Source organism: Tamandua tetradactyla, chromosome 22, assembly GCF_023851605.1.
Source record: "Tamandua tetradactyla isolate mTamTet1 chromosome 22, mTamTet1.pri, whole genome shotgun sequence".
NCBI lineage: Eukaryota > Metazoa > Chordata > Mammalia > Pilosa > Myrmecophagidae > Tamandua > Tamandua tetradactyla.
This window is the reverse complement of record NC_135348.1, coordinates 22,552,452-22,572,689: the sequence shown is the minus strand read 5'-3', so window position 1 is coordinate 22,572,689 and position 20,238 is coordinate 22,552,452. Positions and strand designations below refer to the sequence as shown.

The following is a 20,238-nucleotide window of genomic DNA, read 5'->3' as shown; positions in this document are numbered from 1 at the left end:
ATCTGAACTTTTAAGAATATATTTCCCGCATAGGCAGACAGAAGAATGGAAAAGGAATTTAAAAATCAGCTTCCACGATTTCCTTCCACAGCTTTACAGTCTTAAAAATGTAGTCTGGTGGTTATGAGCAGAACTTGATCCAAATCCTGGCTTTCATCTTAGCTGCAGTGTAACCTCGGAGGTGTGGCTTGGTTAACTGGAGTCCTACTCCCCATCAGTGAAGTGGAAACCCTTTGGAGGAGTTGATGATATAAACTCCGTGTGGCAGAGACAGTGTCCTGCACAGCACACTTGCTTGTGATCAGTATTTGGTGGACGTATGTAAAGTGCCCAGTGACTGTCAGCTAATATTATTTCAAACCTTCCCTACTATCATCACCTCACCACCAGTAAGCAAATAAACAAAAAGGTGAAGTGTCAGCACTCATGGGTTTTGCCTATATGGTAATGTCATTAAAATAGAATCTTGATAAAGTTCTGAGAACCTTTTCTTCAGTGTAAAGTTTCCATGACATATCCCAAGGTAAGTGTCATGGTTAGGGATGAGTGTCAACTCGGCCAAGTTGTGGTAGCCGTTTATCTGATTGGGCAAGTGCTGGCCTGTCTGTTGCAATGAGGCCATTTCATAGGATTAGGTCATGATCACGTCAGCTACATCCACAGCTGATTCCATTTGTAATCAGCCAAAGGGGAGTGTCTTCTGCAATTAGTGATGCTAAATCCAATCATGGGAAGCCTTTTAAGGAGGACTCAGAGGAGACAGGTTCCATTCCTGCTTTGGCTGGTGAGCCTCTCCTGTGGAGTTCATCCAGGCCATCCATTGGAGTCATCGGCTTCGCAGCCTGCCCTGTGGATTTTGGACTCTGCATTCCTACGGTCACGTGAGACGCTTTCATAAATTTTATATTTGCAAGTGTTCCCTGTTGATTCTGTTTCTCTAGAGAACCCTAACTAATACAGTTAAGGAATTTTATTTCATAAATGCAGGTACTGTTAACCTTCTCCTTCTTGAAATGTTTCTATTAAAAGGTCACTGTCCACACAGCCTTTCACACCTGTCTGGGACATGAGGGACATCTGTCTAGTATGGCTATTATATGCAGCACAGCTGCTTTGACAGCTTGGCCACTGTTCCCACTCCCACCCCCACCCCCACCCCTGTTTTCCAGTGAGAATTGCTGCAGCTGGACCCCTCCTGGGCCATTCTTTAACTGATCGTGGGCCATCTCCTTGCTCTTAGGTGACCTCACTGAAATGTCCTAAGACCCATCCGAGATGCTGTTTGTGACTGAGCCGTGTACATTGCAAAACTCCACATGTACATAAAGCAGGATTCTTATCAGGCAGAGAATTTATAGCTGGAAGGCCCTTTGAAGGTCAGGGTCCTTATCCCTTTGAGTGAGGAAACTGAAATCCTGAGAAGTTAAGTGACATGCTCAAGGTCACAGAGGTAGTTACCATAGCGAGGACTAGACCTTAGATTGTCTAGACTCTTACCCTAAGTGTCTTCTCCAACTCCTCAGAGCTAGAAAGCTTTTATGTGCCTCCCGGTAACAGCCAGCTTTTTTGACATTCTACCTATGGATAAACGTAGGCAAGGGTCTGGCCTTCAGACACTCACGTGTTACAGACACAACTCAACTCCGCTTCCTTTTTGTGCACATATGGCAAGACCGCACCCAGATGGGGACCCAGCATTAGTCACATCTCTGAACTGTTACCCCCCGATGACTCGGTGATAGAAATTTCAAGCCGTACTTCAAATACAGCTTGAGTACAAACTCACGAGTCTGGAGAGGGTGTACTGGAATGCTTTTCAGAGTTCAGCCCCTTTCCAAATTTTTACTGTTTCTTTTTTCATTCCTTTTCCTCATGCTAAGGCAATGCAGAAAAGCTGGCTCCAGTCGAATCACAAATAACTCCTGAAACTCTTGCTTCCTCTTAGTTTGGTTTCCTTGTTGCCTGGAAAAGGGATTTTATTGTTTAGCCCAAAGAAATACATAGTCTGAAAAAAAGGTCGGGAAAAGAAGGGAAGATGCTTTCTTCCATTCAAAGACATCGCATCCCCTGGGAACTTTTTCTCCCCCTGGGCAGAGTGAAGGTGCAAAACCAACCCAGGTTTACCAGGGCTAGAATTCCTGGAATATGGAATGACACAAATGCAGTCCAATTTGTAAATGTCTCAAATCACATACAGCCTTGAGGGGAAAGACAAGTGTTAACGTTGGGCTCCCTTCTCAAAGGAGATTCTTTTCATTCAAATTAACCAGTAGGAGTAACCTTTAAAGAGAGGCCCCCAAACTTTAGTTATTTTTTGCCTCACGTAAGAATGACCTTATGACTACATCAAACAAAATGGCTTCCCAGAAGACTCGGTGCTCCCATATTTCTATTTTTCCCATAAAATCAAAAGAGCCTGAAATACAGAAAAAGTAAGAAGAAGATACCCTCCCCCTTCTCCCCCTTCCTTTTTCTGACTTGAGTCAGGTCTAGATCTTGCACATCCTAATTTTTTCAACTGATTAATTCACCTCTCACCCACGAAATAGCAATTACACAGAAAAGATGTTACAAAAATATTTTAAACATGAATCATTGTTTTGGATGTTCCTCCCCCCCAATAGAAAATAGATATCTTCATTATTCCTTACCCGAAATATTGCTGAAATGAGAGCGAGAACTGGGGGAAGAAGGCAAATGGAAGGGGCCACAGCGTTGGCCTTTAGGATTCCACACAGGCGAGAGGCTCCTGGGTTTGTTTTAGAGTAGCACATGTCTCTGTAGGCTGAACTCTCTAACCAGCTTCCATGTGTCTCTTTTTTAGGGTAATACCTCTTTCTAGGACTGGCAGCTGTTCAAGACTGTTTCTTTCCTCTCCGAAAGTAGTTGTTACGTATAGTTCGGAGAACCCTGTAATCTATTGTCTGAACAAGGACACCTTTGAGAGGGAAAGGGTCACATTATTTCTGCATCAGACAACAGGCCTAAATCAGCACTGTCCCAGGCAAGCCGGGACACATACATACCTACTTATAAAATCTTCTAGCTTTACACATCTAATTTGATAATGGTTCATTTCTTATGCATCCTCAGGGAGGTAGGTACTGCTCATAACTCAGCTTATGAAGTTACACTGGAGTTTTCTACCTTTAATTGAGAGTCCTTAAAACTTTAAGTTGCTCGTGAGGCAGTAAAGCACAGTGGTTGAGTGGTTGAGTACATGCGTATCGCCTTTTTTTGAATTCTGATTTTGACACTTTGTATGTGCCCTTAGGTGAGAAAGTTATTTCCTTAAGTACTCACATCTGTAAAGTTGTGTAATGTACCCTGTGTGCTTTCAGGCTCATAGTAAGTATTCGTGTGGAAGTGAATTTGATGTAAATTTTGCTGAATATGGTGATCACTTAATAATCAATTGATGAGCATCTCCTGACATCTACATAAATAATCTTAGTTCTTGAGTCTCCTTTTTTTATCTTCACTCTCTCCCCCTCCTTGATGTTACCAGTCACTTTTTACTGTAGTTTTGCTGGGAAATTCATAACTTGTTGGAATTGTATGCAAAACTGCATAAATAGGCAGTCCACACATTTCAAACTAGGGCCCTGCCATCTCCCCATCACAGTGTGCTGTTCTGGGTACTCAAAGCTATAGATGTAATGGCATATCTTCCTGGAACATTTTTTTACTTCATTGTAAGTAATTTAAAGTATTGCTTTTGTTTGTTTGTTTGTTTGTTTTGGGGGGAATTCATGCTCTGGGAATAGAACCCAGGTCTCCTGTATGAAAGGTGAGCATTCTACCACTGAACAACCCATGCACCCAAAAGTATTACTTTTACCTTTGATACCTAATGAGAAGTAGATCTTAAATTGTATATGAGTTTGTAGGATAAAGCAAAGTTTCAGTGTAATTTCATAATTCCAGCGGAGCTGCTAGGACCCCAGAGGCTCCTTTGGCAGGAATTCACCCTCTTCTGTCACTAAGGTTTACGTTGATGTGAAATGTTGCAAAAAGTGGAAAAGTGTCTCTGAGAGACATTCTGAGGATAATTTAAGTGCATTTGAAGCACTGATTACAGTTATTTGTAAAGGAGTAGATTGGACATTAGGTAAATTTTACAGAGAAGTCTTTTCTAGGAGCATGTGGGATATCTTTAATTAATTATTTTTATTTTTTCAATTTTTGGTGTGTATGGTCCTGGAATAGAATCCGGGTCTCCGGCATGAAAAGCGGGCATTCTAACAAGTGAACTACCCATGCACCCACTATCTGTGTTTTTTAACCTTGCAGTTCTGCTCATTAACTCTAATGGCTCGTTTAAGACAATGCATGTCTTAATTGTTATCACCACTTTAATATAAGGCTTCCTTTCAGCTCTTCACTTTTGAGATTTTGGGTTGGTTTTCTTTGTAAGAGGTGGTGTATCTGTGATAGTCAACTGGAATTCCATTCCTGGATGTGGATTCTAAATTGGGAGTTAGTTTAGTCGAGAATATAGTACTAATGAGAGCCTGGAGTAATGGTTCCCAAACCTTGAAGATGAGAGTGGAAGCAGAATGGATAATAGAAAATTTTAGCCATTGTTTCACTTTGTAAAGGCAATTAAAATTGCTCCCTTGCATTTGTTTTTTGAACAGCTTCATTGAGAGATAATTGGCATAGAATAATATATATATTTAAAATGTATAGTTTGGTGTTTTGATATATGTGTACACTTGGAAAGCACCACCACAATCAAGATACTGGGCATACTCATCACCCCAAAAGTTTATTTGTGCACCTTTGTAACCCCTTTTTCTAGTCTCCCCCACCTTACCCCAGGCAACTACTAATCTGCTTTCTGTCACTATAGATTAGTTTGCGTATTCTAGATTTTATATACGTGGAATCTGCAATGTGCATTTTTCTTTCTTCTGGCTTCTCAGCATAATTATGTTGAGAGTCATCTATGTTGTTACACAAATCAATGTTTCACTCCTTTTTATTGCTGAGTAGTATTCCATGGTATGGCTATACCAACATTTTTTTATTCATTCATCTGTTGGTTGACATTTTGCTTGTTTCCAGTTTTTGGCTATCACAAGTAAAATATACAAGTTCTTTGTATGGGCATATTTTTTATTTCTATTGGGTAAATACCTGGAACTGAAATGGCTTCGTCATATTGTAGGTATATGTTTAACTTTATAAGAATCTGTCAAAATGTTTTCCAAAGTGGTTCTACCTCTCTATGTTCCCACAGCAGTATAGGAGAATCTCTGTTGCTCAGCATTCCTAATCACCACTTGGTATAGTTAGTCCTTTTAATTTTAAATACCCTTTTAAGTGTGTATCAGTACATCATTATACTTTTAATTTGCATTTCAGTAATGACTGTGACCTTTTTGTTTGTTTGTTTAACACAGGGAAAAAACATAATTTTAATGAGCTAAATTATAGATATTTGTTCCATGGAGGTAGGTTAATGATGACAGAGACAATAATCAGTTATTAAAATTAGAAGTAGCACGTGATATTTTGAAACTGAGAAGCAGCTCCTTCCAGAAGGAAATAACATGTTAATGAAAGATTGCATTACATATAAAAATCCCGTAAAGTTTACAGGAAATTATTTTGACAGTAAAGTTAAGAGGAAATAAATTATACCATTTAGAGTTCAATCACTTATATTTTCAAGAACATTCTGGAGTCACAGAACCTATCTTTCAAACTAATCCATTAGTATTTCACCCCAATGAAGGAAGAACAATGAGTTCTGCTAAGATGATTGACCCCTCCTGCACCCGTCCTAAATGTCCTGCGAAAGTACTATCAATCTTAAATTAGTAGTTTCCTTAGATCTTATAAAGTTGAGCATCTTTTGACACACTTATTTTTCAGCTTTGTTCCGTTTTTGGTGAATGGTCTGTCTGTCTTTTGCCTATTTTAATTAGGTTTTTTTTTTGGTTTTTATTCATGAGTTTATAGGGTTCTTATATACATTCAGGACACAAGACATTTATCAGATGTATACTTGGCTTCCATTCTGTGGCCTGAATGTGTTAAGTGTAAGACAATACTTATAAGTAGATGAAATAACCTCAAACAAATATTTGGGGAAAATCAGAAATTCAGAAACAGAAAAAATTGTAAGAACCAATGGAACTCGGGGAAAAAATTGTAAAGACCAAATAATTTCAGAAATAAAAGATACAATGTGTTGGAGGGAGATAGCGTTGTATTAAAATTTAATAAGGTTCATTTAAGAAAGACAGGAAAACAAATAGAGAATAAAAAGGAGATAATGAAGTTTAAAGGGTCAGAGACAGTGGATGGAATGGAAGGCAGGTAAAGAAAATCCAATATATGTATGATTAGAGCTCCCAGGTCCCTCGTAGGGGTGGGGTATGGGGAAGGTAGGTAGGAGACAGTAGAACGGGACTAATATTGAAAATTTTAAGTGAAGAAAACTTTCTAAGAATAAGAGAAAACCTAGATGTACATCTTGAAAGCACCCACCAAGAACTTGAAAAAAATCACCTGAATTAAGAGTAGTCAACTCCGAGGCAAACCCTGGTAAACTGTTAGACTTTAAAGACAAACAAACAGCTTTCAAGCAAAAAGAACATACTACTTACAAAGAAAAAGACAGTGAGGCTGGAATCAGACTTTTGAAAAGCATCATACAGAAATAGGCAGCAGCATAAAAGTGTTTTCCAGACACTTAAGAAAATTAAATGCAAACCAAGCTGCCCTTCAGGGGTATAAAGAAACCTTTTAAATGTGCAATAACTTGGGAAATACTGTTCAGTGAGCTCATATGGAGGAATGTGCTGACAAAGCTTTATTGAACTGTGAGACAACTGGAGAACTTTGGCAAAAGGACTGATGATGAACAACTGTTATATTTAATTGGAGGTAAAGCTAAAATAGAAATGGGGAGATGGGTGAAAGAATCATTTGTAGGCATACATGTTGTAACATAGTAGAAAGAGTACAACTGCAAAACTGGTATAGAAGCAGTAGAGGAAAGGGAAAGTACAATAAGATCATTGATTGCTGTGTAAGTCATAAATGGGAGTCAAAGGACACCACTTAATACTGGCAAACCAGATAGTATTAGGTTAAGGAAAAAAATGGAAATTGAAGATACCCCAAATTTTGTACAGATATAAAAATAACCGTAGAACAGAAATACAAAGTTATCTTTAAGAAATTTAGGAAACAAAGTAAAGTTCCATCACATGGAGAAACACAATAAATATACCCAGCTACTGTAAAATAATGTAAGAGTTGAGACCAAGCATATTCTCATCTGTTAAAGGCAAAAGATTTTCATATTGGCTGATAAGGCAAAACTCTCAACCCCATGATAGATTTGGGAGACCTGTATCCCCAAGAAAGTGATTAAAAAGTCTAAAAATAAAGGATGTAAGTAAGGTATACCAGAAAAATGGAAGCAAAAAGAAAGTAGGAGGTATGATTCTGATAGAAAACAAAATAGAACTTGGGCCGAAAGGCATGGAAACAAAGAAGGACATGTTATAATGACGATGCACAAAGCAACACAGCAACCGTATATAAAGCAGAAACTACAGGTTATGTCAGGAAAAACAAATAGAAGCACAGTCATAGGAGCTTTAGCACACCAGTCTATATACAAGTCAGACCATGTGGAAAAAATATAAGTAATGATATCAGATAGATATTGGCAAAATCTGTCCCATAGGCCAAATCCAGTCTGCTGTCTGTTTTTGTAAATGTTTTATGGACCACAACCACATTTATTTGTTTATCTATTGTCTGTGGTACTTTCTCGCTACAATATCAAAACGAATAGTTGTGACAGAGACCATATATGGCCTACAAAGCCAAAAACTATTTACTATCAGGTACTTACAGGAAATGTTTGCTGACCCCTCCTATAGGAGACCTAAGCAATATTATCAGTAAGGTAGTGCTTAGGAATATATATTGAATATGTATAATAACATAGAATATACCTCTGTTCCAGTGTACCAGGAAAATTTACAAAAAGCTATCCATAGAAAACAAAGAAAACATCAAGTTCCATAAAGTAGAAATATTTCAGTGGAACATTTTTATCAAAATACCATAAAACTAGAAATTTAAAGCAAATAATCTCTGGCCATTTTATAAATTTATATTAAAGGATGTAGGGAAATATAATAAAAAGTTACACAATTTCTGGGAAATAATGGTCGCAAAACATATGTATTTCAGAATCTCTGGGATACATTTAAACCAGTAATCAGTGGAAAACTCGTAGCCTTTGACACTTATATCAATAAAAATGATAAAATGAAAATAAAATTTATTTTTTATTATAAACACCTAGGAAAATAACAACAAAGTAAACTAAATATATATATATTTGTATGGAAGAAGATTAAGATAAAAGGAGAGAATAATGAGGTAGGGGGCAGAAAAACAGCATATCAAATCAATACATTCAGATCATGGTTCTTTGAAGGGAAAAAAAAAAGCAATCACCAGATAACTTAACAAAGGAAAACAAAAGGTGGTGGTAAGAAAGCAAAAGTATACAAAACAAAACAAGAAACGAGGGAAGTAACTTAATACAAAGGAAAAAATTTTATTATAAGATCACTTTGCATACCTTTATGCAAATAAATTTGAAAACTAGATGAAATGGATAATTTTCTAGAAAAGGTATAATTTCCATAATTAGCCCTAGTAGAGATAAGCTTAAACAAATGAGTTTCCGTAGAAGAAATAGAGAAAGTTATCGAAGAACTTAGTCCACAGAAAACACCAAGCCTTGATGATTTCACAGGGGCATTCTACCAGACATTTAGAGACTGTCTAGAAACATAAATTACTTCAGAATAGAAATGCTTATGAAGGAAATAGAGAAGTACAACTTAGCTACCAAATCCCAATACCACATATATGAAAAGAAAATTATAGACCATCATTTATGAATTTTGATGTAAAGATCCTAAGTAAAATATTAGTAACTAGATTCTAACACCAAATTAATATAACAGTACATCCTGACCAACTAGAAGGTATGCCAAGAGTGCAAGGATAATTTACCAAATTAATAGGTCTAAAAATTATAATAATATTTCCAGAAATGCTAAAAATCCTCCGACTAAACAAATACCCATTTGTAATAAAAATACTCATATTGAATGGAGTATATAATATGTATATATTTCTTTAACGTAATTTGTATATTAAGCCTCAGTCATAAAGTCAGCATCTTCCTTAATGGAGAAACATTAGATTTCCCGTCAAGGTCAAAAATAAGTAAAAAAAAATCTGCTATCTCAACTAGTTTTTAATGTTATACAGGCTCTGTTAGTCAATGCAATTAGACAGGAGAAAACAGTTTGAAAGGAAAAGGTAAAGCTGCCTACTTGTTGCTATGATCATATACCTGGAGAATTCTGTGAAGTCGATGTTAAAACTAACTCAAAAGAATTCAGCCAGGTGGTCAGATAGAAAAATTACATGTGAAAATTAATAACTTTCATATATATCTATTAGCCAGTTAGAAGATAAAATTGAAGAGAAAACCCCATTTAAAATAACAAGAACAAAGAGAAAATGCAGTTTATTCTTATTATTCACGTTGGTTATGTTTTGTAAAGGCTCCATGATCACTAGATTAGTGAGTCGTGTACTATTTGTTGTTCTGGGGAAACACAGGGCTAGGTTCTTATGAGCCTGTAGTCACAACATTTCATCACTTGATCCATATGTAACCTTGTTTCATGTGTTTCTATTTCATGACACCTTATTTAATATATACTGTTGATTGACCAACATTGAGCTCAGGGCCAACAGCACCATATATAACTCATGCCTGAATGAAGCTAATCTTACACACATATTTTCTCCATAAGGCACATCACAGCCTGCTTTCTTGCATTTAGGAACACTAGGCAGCTCTTCAGAACTGTGCTTGGGGGCCATTTTAAATAGTGAAATCATTAACAAAAAGTACAAAAACTGTAAAAGTATGGCACCAAATATACTTCAGAAGGCTCACTTGTTTAAAGCATGAGCCCTGAAACAAAGAAAGCAGAACTTGCCTTGTTCAACCTCAGTTGGGAATGTGCCCACCAGTTGACCGAAACCTGTCACCACTCTGCATGTCTGCACATGACCACAGAAGCACTGCAAGTGCTGATTTGGGGGTTATAAAATAAATTTCAACAAGAAGGAGATTTTACAAATAAAGAATCTGCAAATAATGAGGGTTGACCTTACTTAATAAATGTATCAATAAGTGCACAAAACTTAAATGAAGATGATTATAGAATACTCCTGAAAGACACAAAAGTAGAATAATGAAACGATCTTCCTAGTTCTTAAATAGGGTATTTCAACATCATCAAGATATTCATTTTTCCTAAGTTACTTTATAAATATTGTGCGAGTCCAGTAAAGTACCAATAACTTTTTTTCTGGAGGTCCACAAGTTGATGCTAAAATTCATATGGGAAAATAAACATGCAAGAATAGATGTGAAAACTGAAAAGGCATACTGTGAGAGGCAATATCCCTCCCAGATTTTGAAACATACTGCAAATCCTCTATAATTAAAACAGTGATACTGGTGCACAGACCAGAATAGAATGGAATGGAATAGAATGGAATGTCTAGAAATAGACCCAAATATATATGGTACTTTATGAGAATAGTGGTATTATCAACCACGGGGACAAAGATGGGCTTTTTAATAAGTGGTGTTGGGGCAACTGGCTAACCATTTGGAAAAAGATAAAATTAGATCCATTCCTCATACCATGAATTAAATTGCAGAGATCTAAAGTAAATATGAAGCTTTATATGGACTAGAAGAATGTGGGGGGTGAATTCCTCCTTTGGTTATCAGCGTAGAGCAAGGCTTTCAAACTCCATATGCAGCAAAAGAAAAGATTGACAAATCTCACTACCAACAAATTTTTTTAAAAACTTTTGATTTAAGCACAGGCAGAAAACAAATGACAGATTGTGATCATTGTAACATATATCACAACTCTAATATTTCTAATTTTTTAAAAATGAGGGCTGAAAAAGACTAAAAATGGGCAAAAGTCACAAGCAGACATTTCACAAAAGAATAGGAAAACATCCTCTCGAATGAAGAGAGAATCATCTTCCACCCTGGAAAGACATAAACATAAATGACACCCAAACACCATTTCTTACCCATCATAGTATTAAAAAAAAAAAGCTTCTTCTAGAAGGAAAGAAAGTTGACTGTGATTATGAGAAAGGATTTAAGCCCTCTAGCCTCCTATATTCTGGAGCAGCTAGAAGGAAAAATATGAGAGGAGCGTGTAGTGGCCCATGACAAACTCTGGGGTCTGTCCTGTGAGTGCTTGTTGAGGAGTGCTTTGAAAACTAGTGCTTTTTTATTTCTTTGTTTTGTATATATGTTATACTATACAGTAAAAAAAAGTTAAAAAAAAAGGAAAAGCTCCTTCTAGAGCTGAGGAAGCAGGCAGCCTCATACATTGCTGGTAGTAATGTAAACTGGTTCAACCCTTTATGAAGAGGTATTTGATGATAACAAACTTACATGCACATTTACTCTTCCAACCCGGCGTTTTCACTTCAGGGAATTTACTCTCAAGATACACTTCCAACAATAATACAATATATATATGTACAAGGTATTTATTGCAGTATTATATGTAATGATAAAATATTGTAAACTATCTAAATGCCTAGGCGTGGGAGATTGGTTTGAATAAACTGTGGTGCTACCAGCTCTAAAAATGAATGAGGAAAGTAGTTGCAAATCACAAATCTGATGTGTTTAATATCCAGAATATATAAAGAACTTCTACAGATGAGCAAAAAGATGAACAACCCAATTAAACAATGACAACAGATTTGAATAGACATTTCTATTAAGAAGATATTCATATAGCCAGTAAGTATATGAAAAGATGCTCAACAACATTAGTCTTAGGAAATGCATATCAAAACCATAATAAGACACCACTTTACACCCACTGGGATGGCTATTAATGAAAAACCTGAAAATTACAAGCGTGAGTGAGGATGTGGAAATGTGCATTTCAGGTGGGAATGTAAAATGGTGCAGCTGCTGTGGGAAACAGTTTGGCTGTCCCTCAGAAGTTAAACATAAAACCATTCCATTCCTTGGTATATATCCAAAAGAATTGAAAATACACTTTCATGCAAAAACTTGTACACAAATGTTCATAATTCATAAGTCAAAAAGTGGAAACAACCTAAATACCCACGAAATTTAGTATTTCGATGAATGGTTATATCCGTACAGTGGAATATTATTCACCCATAAGAGGAATGAAGTCTGATACATGCTACAGCATAGATGAACCTTGAAGACATTTTGCTGATACAAACTAGACACAAAAGGACAAACAGTATATGAATCCACTGATATGAAAAATCTAGAATAAGCAGATTCACAGTGACAGAAAGAGTAGAGGTTACCAGCGATTGCGAGTAGGGGAATAGGAATTTATTGTTGAAGGTAGACAGAGCTTGTTTTGGGTGATGAATAATGTTTTGTAATGAATGGTGATGAGTTAGCACAACATTGTAAATGTAAGTAGTGCCATTGAATTGTATACTTGCAATGACAAATATGCTATATTTTGAGTATTGCCATATGTTACCACAATAAAGTAAAAATAAATTAAAAAACGACAATCTCTGTGAACAAGTATGGAATTATTTCTAGGACAGAGGTGAAAAAGGCAAAGTGCACAAGAGTGTATATAGCAGGCTACTGTTGGAGAGGTATCTTCAGAAGATTCCTAGAAGTACTGGGTTGAGAGAATAAATGCGTATTTAATTTTGTTATTGTCAAGTTCCCTTTCTAAAGGATGTACCATTTTGCATAATCACCAGCAATGTATGAGCCTGCCTGATTTCCCACAGCTTCAGGGACAGAATGTGATGGACATTATTTCAAATTAGAAGCAAACTGGAAGCAGCCCAAATATAAAGATAAAATTGTAATATATTCATACAATAAAATGTAGTATAATCATTAATAAGATGCTACACACAATAACATTGGATGAATATCACAGACATGATGTGGAACCAAACAAGTCAGACGCGAGAATATATACAATTCCATTTATATGAAGATATGTGCCCTTTACTATACATATATCATACCTCAATATATTTTTTAAGATTATCTCTATCAAAAGATACCTGTACCTATAGCAGCAGGAGTAAACTATCCCTTCTTAGTAATCGCAGGCAAGAAATAAGTTCTTTTTCTTTTTAAGTTCATCTGCAGAGTGTTGCTTTGTTGAACTCGGCACTCACTTCCCTATCACCTGCAGAAGCTACTTGGTCTCCCTGGTGCTGTACGCGAGGCCAGCCCTGTACCTGAGCGCCACACCACCACACCCCCGGCTGGGCTACTGCAGCAAGGCTCAGGCAGAGTGTGGGCTGGGAGCTCAGAAATGCATTGCCCTCTGCTGCAGTTATCTCATAGAGATGGTTCTTTCCCCTGACCACCCCCATGTCCAGGTAGTGGAAACAAATCCCTAGTTCTAAGTTCTGTTAGGTGGCAGGAACCATTAAAGCAGGCACTCCAGTAAATAGAGCCTGTGTATGTGGGGCAGGGTGTCCTCTAAAGAGTTGGGAGATTGATTCAAGTTGCTGTCAGGCATTGTATTTGTGGGGAGGAGCCTAGGGTCAATATTTGCCCTCTTTTAAGAGTAAGAAGAATTATTAAGGCCTTACAGGTGACCATAAAACACAAATTAGAAAGTGTTTTTTTCTTTTTGTTGCTTAAGGTGCAGCAACAAAAAGTAAAAGAGAATGTTCATGACTGCTAATTTTAAAACGTTGAACTATTCCATAGCAAGTATTCATTTGTTGGGGTTTTTTTGTTTTTTTTTTTACATGGGCAGCCACCAGGAAGCAAACCTAGTGTGGCAGGCGAGAATTCTGCCACTGAGCCACTGTTGCACTGCCTGCATGTATTTATTTTATTATTATTATTTATTTGTTTTTTTCACATGGGCAGGCACCGGGAAACTGAAACCCAGGTCTCTGGCATGGCAGGCGAGAACTCTGCCTGCTGAGCTACTGTGGCCCACCCAGCATGTATTTATTTTGAATATAGATTTTTTTATTGGGATCGATGGAGTCTCTAAGTCTACTGTCTACTGGTGTTTTTTTTTCTTTCCACAAAGCAAGGTGAACATTTCAAATGATTATTGAAAGACATAAGGAGAAATTATGCTTTCGATGACTTGGTTTGACATATTTCATCACTGCTAAAAAGAAAATACATTTATTATAAATAAGATTTATTTCTAATGGATCAAATAGGGAAATCAGCAAATCTTATTGATGAAGGATTATGTCAAAATTTAAGAAATAGCATATGGGGAATTTTAATATCTTCAACACCCCCCCCCCTTTTTTAACGTAAAAACAGTTTCAGCTCATGAATAAGTGATAATGAGCGTTACATGTTAAGTGCACATTTGCCCATAGAAATGACATAAATTAGGGATAGGTTCCCTGGACAGTTTGTCAGTGCTGCATGTCTTAGACATATGTCCTCATTGATCGGTGATCTAAAATGATCCTTGTTCTTTGTTCCTGAGTGTGAAATGGCTTTTCATTTGAATGGTGCTTTTGAATTGGCAGCAGGACAGGGTTCAGACAAGTTGTCACTTACAGATTGTGTTTCAGCATTATTGGGACATGATTATAGGTTTTCATCTTTCTCATTTTTGTCTCTCTTTTTCTTTTCTTTTTTTCAGTTCTTCCTCCAGTCCTGGTTCCAAGACACAGCGAATATAATCCTCAGCATAGCCTCTTAGCTCAGTTCCGTAACTTAGGACAAAATGAGCCTCACATGCCACTCAATGCCACTTTTCCGGATTCTTTCCAGCAACCCAACAGCCATCCATTTCCTCATTCACCTAACAGCAGTTACCCAAACTCTCCGGGAAGCAGCAGTAGCACCTACCCTCACTCTCCCACCAGCTCAGACCCAGGAAGCCCTTTTCAGATGCCAGGTAGGTTGGAATGTTTGGTGATGTTCTTTGGTCAGATAAGACTCTGTTATCAATTTCAAGGAGACGCTGGGTCAGCCTGGAATGGAGAGAGCTTATCAAGCTCTGGTATATGGCACTAAGTTCTAGTACTCTTATAACGTGACTTCCGGTGCAAGGAGATGTCATAGCCAAGTAAGCAAATTTCTTATCTATTTGTCAGATAGAGATGCTTGAATAAAGTTTGAAACAGCTGATCTTTCTGGGACTGGCATAATTGTTACAGTTTTTGCTCTTGATAAAAGAGAAGCAAAATATAGTGTGCCACGCACATTTGCTATTATGAGAAGCACAATCTTAAGCTACATTTTTTTTTGTATGTGGGAGAAACAGGGTTGTGCCATCTCAGAAAAGATTCCTTAAGGGGTCACTCCCTCCCAACCATCCCCCACACCCTTAATTAAATTCATTTAAATGGTGATGTAATCCCAAGAAGCATACTTTGATAACAAAGGAATTGCAACAGAAACACTGAAAACTATCTGTTTGTTAAATTTACCAAAACCAATTATCCTCCTTTTTAGACTTAACTGATGGTGTAATGTTTGTCAAAATAAATGGTTAATTAGGACATTGTTTTTTCAAGTTATGTGTTAATAAGCAGACATCTTAGGGAAAAAAATTAGTGCCAAATTTCTTGCCAGTAGACCTCAAGAAAGATCTCTAAGCAAAGATACACTTTATATTTATTAACATTGCAGAAAGAAAAATGGCTGGTGGACATACTTGTTTATTGGACTGCTTGAAATGTTTTGAAGTAAATTCGAATTCAACATCAGAGCTGATGTGTCCTCAGAAATCAAAAAATGATCCATACTCGATATTGCTTCCATTGCTTCCCTTCCTCCCTCTCTCCTGTCTCCCTCTCTTCCTCCCTCCCTTCAAGTCTGTTTATTTTGCAGTGTTTTGCTTATTTTAATCAAAACTGTTTGGGATGTGGGAGCGATGCAGATTAGTTTAAAAATCATACTGATATTGTCTGGTGATTTCTGCCTACCTCCCTCTCCCAAATCATTGGATATGATGGATAGGTTAGTGATGAAGAGTTTAGTTTTGAGCGGCTTTTGAGTATGGTGAACTGAGGGTGGACCCAAGAGTGAAGACATTGGAGATTATTGCTTGAATTTACACTTTGTCCCTGGTTGTCAGTGCTTAAGGCGTAGGCCAAATAGAGGAAGTACGGAAAAGAGAAAATTATCAGGAGTTGGGAAAGATATCTGTGGGAATAGTAGAATACCACCAGTAATTATTTGGTCCCTCTCAGTGGCACTTATGCCATAGCTTGCCTATGATTTCCATCAGCTACTTTGCAGAAGTTCGTTGGATTTGGTCTCAGAGAGGCTCTTGTTTTCATTCCTGGCTGGAGATAAAACAGAATCAGCAGGGAAGCTAACAGGGAAGAAGCTGGATTAAAAGAAGCTGGAGAAAGGTTGAAAAAAGCATCTAGATAAGGTCCTGTAGTCCTGCTTCAGTGCTTTGACTCCCTGCTTATCAGGGACTTAGTTAGCAACTGGGTGGTGGAAGTTTTTGGTTTGGTTTCATCTGGAGAGACAGCCATAGATATCACTTAGAACCTCTGAAGAAGCAGTGTTAACTATTTGTAATAAACAATGGCTGGGTCTAGAGGACTTGTCCAAATTATTCATGATTCCTTATGGTAAAATTTTTTTCCAAGCCTCTGTCATATATGCTAGATGGGCTTACAATAGCCAGCAAAGAACTTACTTTGGATCATAAAAGATCACTGCGAGAAACCCAAACCCTTTATTTTACATTAAGAAAACACAGATCTAGGCTAGTGTTCTTTGTTGTAAAAATCATTTTATTTACCTCTAATTTCCTAGCTGGCTGTTTGCTTTTGAGAAAGAAGCATGTATCTAAATTCTGAAATAGAATATTGCTTTGATAAACGAATTTATTTGCTGTTACTTGGTTACTAGGGATTTAAAAATAACTGGTGATTATTTAAACAGATGGAAAGAAGGTAGTCCTAATAAATTGCTTGAAGTTATGGAAATTTAAAGTATAAACCAGAAGCTGTAATGAAACTGAATTGTTAGATTCCTGAGAGTGCATAAATTTGATGCAATAGATCCCGAGACTCCTTTTCTTAAGTCATCCCTGCAGCATCGATCCACCTGTGGAACCGTAAAATGCAGGTGTCCTCTCAAAATGGATTGTATGAAAGTATGTTTAAATGCTGTTCTGATTGTTTAAAAATGGCTCAATCCTAGATAGGCAGACAGTTTCTGGAACTGGCTTGTGGTACTTGCCCTTCCACTGCATTTTCACGAAGACTGTGTGATATTGTGGAATGAGAGTTATTTTCAGAATTGTATATCATGACTATAGCATCCAGTCTTCTCATGGCGAGGTTGAGATGGCAGCTTGATCGATCTCTTGAGAATTTCAGCGCAAAAGAATGTACGTTCAAGTGTGTGTGTTTATTAAGGATAAAGAAATCCTTTTTGTTTGAAACTTTGTAGCCGATACACCCCCACCTGCTTACCTGCCTCCTGAAGACCCCATGACCCAGGATGGCTCACAGCCAATGGACACGAACATGATGGCGCCTTCACTACCCTCAGAAATCAGCAGAGGAGGTAAAAGGAATTGCTGCTCCTTATCCCTTTTTAGACCTAAAGTTAACCTGTACAAATTTTAGTTTCTCTCACAAATTTTTATTATCTTTAAAAAGGTAGCTGTCTGAGAAAGAAACAAAAGAGAAGTACAATAGAATTCTTTATTTAAAGAACAAACACATTTGACTTAAGTAGCAAAGGCTTGAGTATAATTGTAGTCATTTGTTTGAATCTTCATCACTTAGTAATTTTGAATTGGTCGTGGAAGAATATCTTCAAGTACAGGACAAAGGAGTCTTGAGAACAGTGAGCATAATACTGAAATAAAGTTTGCACGGGTAATTTCCAAAATTAGAAGTTTATTTAACTGGGCTTCCCAAAGGTATCTTTTGCAATTATGATAGATACATATAAGCCCCATCTATATCTATTCTTTAGCCTCCGTCTTGTAGATTTGCAACTGGAACAAACTAATAGCATTTGTTTCTTGCAGTATTTATTTCTTTTTAACCTATTGCAAAAAGGATTTGAGGCACATGTTTGTCCTGTTCTCACTCCTGAAGAACTTAGAAGCAGAACTGAAAATGTCTTTCCTCCTCTAGAATAGGGTGTAGGTGGATCTTGCTTCCAGCTCAGTGTTTTTCTTGGAAAATGACTGAAGAGAGATGGCTTACTCTTCCAGGTCTGTAGTGAAGAGTGGAGTAGGCTTAAGCAAGCTTAGAACCTCAGGTAAATAAATGTGAGAGTCTTTAAGAAGCCATGATCATACTGTTATATAAAACTCTTCCAAACTAACCCCTCATAGATGAAAGTGCTTCAGGGGTGCACTTTACACATGGTGGGGATCATTCAGTTTAAGTAAAAGTTTATGTGAATTGAAGTTAAAATGCAGTATGATTACCAAGTATGTTTTATTTCATTTTTTTTAATTAATATAGGAGATACCTCAGACTTTGTCACAGTTGCTCATATTTTTTAAAATATTCAAGTACTTAAAATTTGATCACGAACTCAAAAAACCTTTTTTAGATATGCAAAGTAATAAATAAATTTTTATATGTGGTATTTTTTCTTAGCACCTACACCAATATAATTTGGAAAGTTCTCTCCCTGTCCTCTCTCCATCAGGGAGTGAGCTGAGTCTTATACCAGAGATATACCTTCAGTGTATAATGGCTCCATTGGTAAAGCAATATATATATATATATTTTGGTATGAGCAGAGAAGAATTCTGCCACTGCGCCACCGTTGCACTCCCCAAAAGGAGTATTTTTTAAAATCTTTTTTATTGGCTCTCTATTTGATGGTTCCTGATCATCTCTAGAATATCTTCTCAAACGTATGATTATGAACCAACAAATAAAGACTAGCTGGGAAAATAACCTCTGTCTCACACATCTTGGAATTTGTATTTGGGGAATGAGATTGAGAGAGAGAATAGGTACAGCATGAATATACAATTTTGAGTAGTATAGCATTGCTCATAACTGTGCTGAGCATTTGTCAAATTTATAGTTTCAAAACTTAATTTCGGGCAGGCCATGGTGGCTCAGCAGGCAGAGCTCTCACCTGCCATGCCAGAGACCCAGGTTTGATTCCCAGTGCCTGCCCATGTGAAAAAAAGATATCTTAATTTGGTTTTCTGATTTCAGGATATGGACATGTCTTTTCAGTTGCTTTTAAATTTTCCGCACAAGATACTTTTTCAAGTATCTTTACTTAAAAAGTTTGGTGTGGGCAGTGCAATGGTGGTAGCTCAGTGGCAGAATTATCGCCTGCCATGCTGGAAACCCTGGTTTTCTTATGTCAGTGGTCAAGAAATTATGGCTCACTGGCCAATTCATCCTGCTGCCTGTTTTTATAAACAAAGTAGATACAATCATGTTATTCATTCACATATTATCTATGGTTGCTTTCGTGCAACAACAGCAGAGTTGAATAGTTGTGATAGAGACCACAAGACCCACAAAAACTATCTGACCTTTTGCGGAAAAGATTTGTGAACCCCTGTCATAGATGAATAACATCTGGAACGATCTTGAGAGCGATTAAAGCCTTTTATTAATGATGTCACAGCCTTCTTCAAAGATTTGGCAGTGATAAAACCTAAAATTTTGTTCTTTGCAATATAGTTTGATGTGGAAGAGCAGCAAGTAGGGAAAAGGATGTTGATTTGCTTTTAACTCACTTGCTTAAGCATATGAAACAACTAACATACGTGTGATCTTTTAATGATCATTTTGCTTGTTTTCTTTACTGAATTCTAAAGTAAAGTGTATCTTAATATTTGTGGAGGTGTTGTTAAGAACACAGGGCTAATTCCCCCTTAAGTGTCATAGTCCAAACTTTTGATGGAGATCCGCTTTCATTTTTTTTTTATTATTATTATACACCCAAAACTTCATAAATCACATATTAGAACATATTGGCATGCTGGATAAATATAGTTTGTATTCCTGGAACCTGTAAGGCAGTGGTACAAGAGGTTTTACTACAGAAGGAACTTATCTTTAAAACCTTTTAGTTGCAAATGTTTAGAAGCATGTTCTCTTTGGAGATTTGTTAGTCTTAAGAGATTTGAC

The 20,238-nt window shown here is 37.0% G+C and overlaps 1 protein-coding gene across 6 annotated transcripts in view; it reads left to right on the top strand.

Moving 5' to 3' along the window:
* The window catches only part of SMAD1 (SMAD family member 1), a 77,773-nt gene that overhangs the window by 43,007 nt on the left and 14,528 nt on the right, over positions 1-20,238 (top strand). For all 6 annotated transcript variants that reach the window (XM_077139905.1, XM_077139908.1, XM_077139907.1 and 3 more), the window contains exons 3-4: positions 14,781-15,038; positions 17,561-17,677. In XM_077139905.1, the coding sequence (XP_076996020.1) occupies positions 14,781-15,038; positions 17,561-17,677 (375 nt within the window). The remainder of the gene's footprint in view (positions 1-14,780; positions 15,039-17,560; positions 17,678-20,238) is intronic.